We start from the raw sequence: 8,434 nt of genomic DNA, 5'->3' as shown, positions 1-8,434 counted from the left end.
ATTTTCTAGAGTATAGAAGTATAGAAGTTTAGATATCGTTACAACTAATCTTAAGCAAATGTAGCACCATACTTTTATGTGACAAAAAGGATTGAGATTATTGGGCTGCATATGTATTCTTGGTTCGATCAAAATACTTTCAGAACTTACGCATCAATCCATTTTTGGATAATACATGTAATTAAAATATATATAGAGAGAGATAGATAGAGAGAGAGAGTGGAGCTTAGATCCGAATATTGGGATTCGATTGTTGCTAATCATACATATGTGGAGGATATATAGCTACCCTAGCTCTAGTTTTTTAAGGAAAGCACATCTATGAGGCATCTTTAACACTAGTAAATTCAACTACTGTTTGCTTTATCTATAAGAGGCCTGCCGGCTCCTCCCCTCTCTTTCAATTTGCTGTACCAACAGCACAAGACCTACAAAACAGGTTAATTCGATCTTCCATTTTTATTCCTTGAAAAAACACCATCCCGCGTCTTCATATTTCTTGGCTCGTGGTTTTGGTCCAGTATTGCATGCATTCAATCCTATTGAATTGAAGTGCACTGAGATGGACTCCTCGGCAAATCATCAATGGCTGGCAGAACTGGTAAGCAAGACCCCAGATAGCCATTTTCTAGGTGATAGATCGATGTTGCAACTGAAGAAGAAGAAGAAGAATTAATGCTGTAGTTTCATTGAACTGGGTGCAGGAAAACGAGGATCTGGGAGATGTCGACTTGATCGACCCGCTGAGCATGCAGCAGATGGCTGAATCCCTCGCCAACGAGCTCTGGAATCAAGAACAGCAAGAACGACCGGATCAACAGCAGCAATGCGCGTGGCACACCGCATCCACGGCGGGCTTCTCGTTTGTCGGGGACATCAGCAAATCTTACGCCGAGGGCTTCCCGACGGCCATGAACGCAGGAGGCAGCAGCAGCAACAACAACATGTTCTCCTTCACTGACGCGTCGAGGCAGCTGAGCTTCTCGGCACGGGAGCCGAAGGAGGGCATCGCTGGCACCGCACCATCAATAATGGAGAGGAAAGGTGGGCAGAGGGGAAGCACGAGCGTTCATGAGCATGCCATCGCCGAACGGAAGCGGCGGGGGAAGATGCACCAGCAGTTCGCGACGCTGGCATCCATCGTCCCCGACACCACCAAGGTGATACTTCTCTTGCTACGTAGCGACGCGCTAACAAACAGAAAAGGGTAACTAATGCCGTCAACGATTGGTCGTTTTCCTTCCCAGACGGACAAGGTGTCGGTCCTGGACAGCACCATCGAGTACGTGCACCACCTCAGGGACAGGCTCAAGGCCCTGGAGGAGGAGCACCACCAGAGCACGGCGGAGTCCCCTCCGCTGGACTCCCGCTGCTGCATCGGCTCCGAGGATGGTGACGGCGGCGAGGGGAGCCCAAAGATCGAGGCAGACGTACGTGGGACCACGGTTTTGCTTAGGGTGGCCTGCCGGGAGAAGAAGGGGGTTCTGATCATGGTGCTGACGGAGCTGGAGAAGCATGGCCTGTCCATCGTAAACACCAACGTCGTGCCCTTCGCGGACTCGTCGCTGAACATCACCATCACCGCACAGGTGCTCCATTTCCTCTTCCCAAAATCACAACTGATCCAAGACTACAGTAATCAATTTACTTGCTGCGATTGGTGAATAGTTAATCGATCGCAATGACCAAGCTAGCTTCGTCTCTGTATTACACGCTGACTTTAGAATCAACAACACGGGTTTTATTTTACCACAACTATGCTATCTAGCGCATGCTATTTTTGCCTTCTCCTCCTAAGATATGAGGTACCAGCGGTAGAATTAGGAGGCATGGATAATACTATTAAATTTTGGTGCATGCCAAGGACTGTACAGAGCTTCTTACGACCTCGATATACTTTTGTCTTACTCTTTCTCGAATGTTATAAATATTTTGATAGGTAAATTATTTTTTAAAAATAGCTATATAAGATTTGCGTTAAAATTTAAGGAATCCTCTTGAATAACAACTATGAAAAATTAGCTAGGGTTTAGGCCTTGTCTATGGTGCAATATATACATTCATATGAATTAGTAGAAATACAATTCCTCCAAAACTCCCATGGAAGTCCTTCACTTTGAAGGAGACCTTTACATTCCGATTGGTCAATTAATGATGTATTCTTCTTTTTTTTTCTCCTTTCTACTTGTGCAGAGAGAAGGTGGGTCTTCTACCACAGTTGAACTTGTGAAGGCTCTAAATTTAGCTCTCAGAAAAATTTAGGTGCAAATTATCTCTCTTTGTATAAAATGAAGGTAGCAGCAACTAGTTAATCAGTCATACGGTGCACCTCTTCTATTTATTTAGAGACGAGTGGCTTATTTTTAGTGCTGCAAAATAATTAAATGCAGACAGAGCTTAATTTGCAAGAAGCTTTGCACTTGGTGCTATTTGGTATAGATAATCCTGCATAATAATCCTCTCTGTCTTTGTTTAACAATATTATTTTTTATCAAAATAAGTTTATGTATTGATGGCACTCAAATTTATTTCAGTACATATATAGGATCTTGTTAACATTTCTTGGTTTGAGCCAAAGCAAAGCAGCAAATATTACGGTCTCTACTAAACGAGCCAAGAACCACCACAAAAGCGCCTGTAGCTCAGTGGATAGAGCGTCTGTTTCCTAAGCAGAAGGCCGTAGGTTCGACCCCTACCTGGCGCGCATATTTAATTATTTTTAGTCTTTTTAATTTCTCACACAAGAAAGATGAGAATAATGTTCCTTTTCTTTTTCTTTATGAGACGCTGTCCTACGTTTTTCTGGTGATTGATGTTCATACTCTTTCGATCCATTTTCACCAGGTGGGCTCGGCTTTGTGCCGTGGGCCGTAGCTATTTATGGCTGTGTCATCTAACGGTAAACCCATGTTTTTAACGTTCTCCAGGACACTCTTAAAAACAAATACAGCTCTGATCACTAATTTCTACCTTAATATACTATCTATAAACCCAATTAAGTTATAAGATTGTAAAAGCTTTTTCGACATCAATTTATGTTCCCACAAGATTCATACATTTGTAACACATATATTGATATATACTATATTGCCATCCACCGCCGCAAGCGCTACAGCTTGCCACCTTCTCTACCTCTCATAGGTGACTGGGCCGATGGCAGCAGCAATCCAAACAGAGGAGGTGGTGTATGGTGCCTACGGCCTAGTGCCTCGTGTCCTGCCATCGTGCAAGTTGGGTTCACAGTCGTCACGGCGGTCATTTTGCGGCGATGTTGGTCGGCAACAACGAAGCACCATAAAAAAGGAAATACGACAACGATAGGGTCCGGTAGTGAGCCCTTTGCCGATGCATGTTGGTTCTTTGCCCAAGACCTTGATGTTCAGAACGAACTCAAGTTGCACTTACGAATATGGCAAAACCAATAAGGTACAAGTTAGAATACAGTAGAATCACTCTTGGCCAGAGATGTGTTTCATGCCTCCTTATTTTTTATTTCTATTTTCGTTTTCCCTTACTTGTTACAAAACTAGACCCCCTTGCCTTGCTTATATACTTACAAGTTGAACTTACTATGATCAGACTAGGATACGTATTTGACTCCTACTTTAACTAGGAAACCTTAACCTATTTTGTTTAGAACTCTAATTCCTAGCCGAAAGCAACTAGATTAACTCAACAATCTCCTCCTTAATTTTGTTGACGATTTGTACACCGATCTTTTCCCTCATCTCCATGAACTTCAATCATCCAAGGGACTTGGTTAGGATATCAACAAGTTGGTCTTCTATGCAAACATGTCGCACCTCTATCATCCATGATTCCACACATTCTCTATTGTAGTAGAATCATGTATCAATATATTTACTCCTTTCATTGTGGACTGGATTTGTTCATGGCAATTGCTGATTGATTATCGATCTTCAGGGTGAAAGTGCATAGAGGGGGGGGGGGGTGAATAGGCTTTTCTGAAATTTAAAACTAAAAACAGCGGATTAAACTGCCGGATATTCCGGTGAAGTCCGGATACTCCGGTATGGTCCGGAGTATCCGGTCTAGTCCAGAGTCTCCGGCCTGACAGGAAATTTCAGAATAAATTTGAACTAAAGACCACAGCTAGATTCTATGAGTTGCACTAGGTCAAGTAGATATTACTAAGCTGGAATAACAATTAAAACTAGCAAGATTGATACTATAGCAATTTAAATGACAAATTACCAAATGCACACGATCAAGTAAGTTTCACAAGTAAGAACACGAGAATATATCCCAGAGTTCGGCCACCTCACAAAGAAGTGCCTACGTCTCCGTTGAGGAGCTCACAAAGAGCCGGGTCTTCTCCAACCCTATCCTCTTCTAGCGACCACAAAGATCAAGCTAGAAATTCTTACTCAATATGAAGATGCTTACAAACTTCCCGAGGTACACCACAAGTTTTGGGTGCTCTTCGGGCGACTCCTTTCCTTCTAGAAACCCAAAGCTTCAAAGGAGATGATCGCAGTAAATGCTCGATGAAGAAATCAATGCTCAAGTGGCTTGAACCCTCTCCAAATACACACTCTCAAATTTGTGCAAATTTGGCTCTAGAGATGATTGGAGGGGCTTTGAATGCTCTTAAAGTGCTCAAGAGGTCTCAAGGAAACCAGCCACAGCAAGCTCTAAATGCTATGGAGAGAGGGGGCATTTATAGCCCTCTCTCACAGACTAGCCGTTACTGTTTTTGTCAGAGCTTACCGGAGTATCCGGTGTACACCGGAGTCTCCGGTCCTAATTCCAAAAATGGCGTCAGAACGGTCACGAACGTGTCAGAACTAGCCGTTACAGTTCTGTTTAATTACCGGAGTCTCCGGTGAACACCGGAGTCTCCGGTCCTGACAGATTTTCCAAAACAGACTAAGTCCGGAGACTAGCCGGATCCTCCGGCATCTCCAGGTACCGGAGTATCCGGTGAACACCGGAGACTCCGGTCTTTACTTCTTTTTAACAAAAAGATTAAAAGCTAACCGAGAGCCTCTGCCGGAGTCTACCTCGGAGACTCCGACTGCACACTAAACATTTTACCGGAGTATCCGGTGAACACCGGAGACTCCGGTCTTTTTCTTGAAAAGATTAAACCGTAACCGAGACTCTCTGCCGGAGGCTAACTCGGAGACTCCGGCTGAACGCTGAGTACCGGAGTATCCGGTGAACACCGGAGACTCCGGACTCTGAAGATTTTCAGAAAGAGTTTCGTGTCCGTGAGTGAATGTGTCTCTCAATTGGGTGATTCTAAAGGATCTCTTGAGCATTGAGACACTAATCAAGCAAATGAATCCATCCATCTAGGAAAAAATCTATCCTAGACTCAATTTCAAAAGTAAAAGAATTTAAGCCCTATCTTGTATCCTTCGTTGATTCTTCAATTGTTTCGACGGGCGTCAAACGTCATTTACCTTCACAACTAATGCTCATACCTGTTCAATACTCACAAAGCATGTTAGTTCTTTAATCGTTCTGTCATCAATAAGCCAAAACCCACTTAGGGGGCCTAGATGCACTTTCAATCTCCCCCTTTTTGGTGATTGATGACAACCCGATTAAAGTATACACAAGGATATATGAAAAAGGTTTTGAATTCTAGAAGATATGGTAAGCTCCCCCTAAATGTGTGCATTGTTTTAAACAAAGTTAAACAACAATGCATTTATTTAGGAATTTGAATCCACAAGAGCTCCCCCTATATCCTAGAATCCGTGGGATGCAAAAATTTATGATAAGACATAGAGCACACAAAACTAATGAAAGTACAACAACCATCATACTAACATAAAAGGTCTTATGAATTTAAATAACACAAGGTTCATCACAAACAAGAATCCAATTGTCCAACGGCGAAAGAAATTAAAGGGGACCAAAACTAAGGAAACTAAGAGAAAGGAAAACTATCTCTCCCCCTTTGGCATCAAGCACCAAAAAGAGAGAGCCTACTCGCTGCTACCATCTTCCTCATCATCTTCTTCCTCGTCATCACTTCCTTCGTTGCCGTCAGAGGAATCGTCTTGAGCTTGTTGTTGAGAACTCTCGGCAGCTGCTTGAGCTTCATCATACCATGCCCAAGGGTTCTCAACCTCAAAAGGTGCACTCTCCGCTTCATCTGACTCAATAGGAGAGCAAGGAGGTTGGAGATTCATGGATGTGTACATTTGTTTCTGACGATTCTCCATTTTCCTTAAGCGAGCACCTTGATCCTTGATTTGAGTGGCATTGTGAGTGCAAATCTTGAAAATTGCTTTGAGAGCACTCTTGATGAATGATGACCCTCTTAGAGGAGCGCGTCTTGAGGCAAACGGTCTCGAGCTAGGAGGAGCACGAGGAGGTGATGGAGATGGGGAGGGAGCTCGAATGTTCAAAGGCCTCATTCTGTATGGTTCATGCTTAATCTCCTTTACAAAAGTCTTCTTGGATATCCTTTCAATGATAAACATGAGATAAGGGGCATATCCATAACTTTTTATGGGCGACTTGGATGTAAAAACAATTTCCTCCCAAAGAAAGTGAGCCACGCTGAAAGGAGCATGATCATTTGACATGGCTGCAAGGAGATTTCTGGAGATACTTTGAACTGTTGTTGCATCTCCACTCTTGGGCGCCAAGGTGAGCCGGAATAAGGAGTTCAAACATCGATAGAAAGGCCTCATCCCCGTGAGCTTTCCGAACTCAACTCGTCCATGATTTAGATACATGAACCCAATTTCTTCCAATGTCAGCTGATTCTCATTGTGAATTTGATCCTTGGAAGTATCTCTGGCATCTAGATGGAAGTAGTGAGTGAAGCCTCTGAAACTGATCCTGTATTTGACTCCCTCTGTCATCCAGTGCATAATGGGATTTTCACATCCCTCAAACCACACTGTGGCATAGAATTGTGCGATAACCTCCTCGCACCAATCATACCTGAAGGCCATAATATTTTTTACCCTTTTGCTCTCACAGGCTGCAATCACTTCAGTGAACATCGGGTCGTTCTTCCTGGCCATATAATCCCAATCAATCCATTGCATGGGAGTAATAGGCTTCTTCTTGGCCAAAATTACCGTCTCATAGAAGTCTGCCTGAAAATCATTCCAGAAACGATAATCGGCAACATTCTTCTTAAAATCATATGGGTTGTTCAACCTTTCACTAACAACCCTTGATACATTCTTCATGTAGTTTACTGTCCTTTTTGGAGCATCAACAACAGAAGCAGTTCTCCGAGGTCTGTGAAGCTTTAAGGGTCCAATGACTTCATCAGCTTGTTCTTCTTCATTATCCTCGGATTCAGATGAGTTATCTTGTGCAACACCTTTGCCTCTTTCTTCAGTAGAAGGCATTCTTCCTCGACCTCTTCCTGCAGTTACTTTGGCTGGCCCCTTTCCCCTTGCAGACTCTCGGCCTCGCATAGCTTGAGATTTGGTTCGGCAGATGGTCACAAGGTCCCTGTCATAACTTCCAGCAACTCCGCCTTCCTCAATGTGAATACCACCACTTGCGGCTATTTTGCGGACTCTTTCACCGCTAGCATGGCCGCTTCCACTATCTTCTGATTGGGCAGGAGCACTTGATTCTTGAGCACGGGGGTCACTTCTTTGTTTCTTTTTCCTCTCGAAAGTGCGACCCTTCTCAAAACGGTCTCCAGCCATTGCAAGAGCACCTAGAAGAAATGGAATGAACAAAGAATTTGAGGAGTAAAAGATTGGACAGGAAAAGCTGAAACTTCAGGTTGATACCGGATACTCCGGTCGGCCCCGACAGAAAACCTAACCAGCTAGGGTTTGGGAGATATGGCCAACTAGAGATGAAACAAGTTTGGGAATGGGTTCTAGAGGGTACTAGGAACTATTCTACCAAAGGAAAACAACTCTAGACAAGAGCATTGAGAGATCGGAAAGATTGTTGAAAACGGTACCTTTGAGCTCAAATCCTCCGGGGATTTTTGAGAATAGGGATCTCCGGAGATTCCGGCCTTTAATCCAAGTGAGAAACGTAGCAAGACTTGAAGATTCTTGGGTTCCTCTCAAAATCGCCGGAGAGAAGGTTGTTTGGAGAGAGGATAAGAGAATAGATGGGAAAAGATAACTGTTCGGGCTGGGGGAATATATAGAATTCTGGAGACACCGGAAACTCCGGTGTAGACCGGAGAGTCCGGTCCTGACACTTTTACCGGAGACACCGGTCCTGACACTTGTACCGGAGACTTCGGTGAATACCGGACTATCCGGTAACTGGAAACAGAACGGAATACAGCTGAGGCTGTGAACAGTGTCAGGTCCGGATACTCTGGTGAACACCGGACATTCCGGGACCTGGAACTGTCACAGCAAGATTTGGAGCTGAAGAATTGGGAAAAGGATTTTCTGGAAGGAAGATGTTGGACAAGAGGACTAATTTGTCAAATGTGATCAGCCAATCAAGCATC

General features: G+C 43.8%; 1 protein-coding gene and 1 non-coding gene across 2 annotated transcripts; both read left to right on the top strand.

Moving 5' to 3' along the window:
• Positions 1 to 562: 562 nt before the first annotated feature.
• LOC133907237 (transcription factor bHLH19-like) lies at positions 563 to 1,664 on the top strand. Its single transcript, XM_062349242.1, has 3 exons — positions 563 to 601; positions 705 to 1,160; positions 1,248 to 1,664. The coding sequence occupies exons 1-3, from the start codon at positions 563 to 565 to the stop codon at positions 1,662 to 1,664; spliced, it is 912 nt and encodes a 303-aa protein (XP_062205226.1).
• A 967-nt stretch (positions 1,665 to 2,631) lies between these two features.
• TRNAR-CCU (transfer RNA arginine (anticodon CCU)) lies at positions 2,632 to 2,704 on the top strand. The gene has a single exon. It is a non-coding gene; the product is annotated as a tRNA-Arg (tRNA).
• The last annotated feature ends 5,730 nt before the right edge of the window (positions 2,705 to 8,434 follow it).

This window comes from Phragmites australis, chromosome 24 (genome assembly GCF_958298935.1).
Source record: "Phragmites australis chromosome 24, lpPhrAust1.1, whole genome shotgun sequence".
Taxonomy (NCBI): Eukaryota; Viridiplantae; Streptophyta; class Magnoliopsida; order Poales; family Poaceae; genus Phragmites; species Phragmites australis.
The sequence above is the reverse complement of the archived record's forward strand: the minus strand, read 5'-3'. Positions and strand labels throughout refer to the sequence as shown.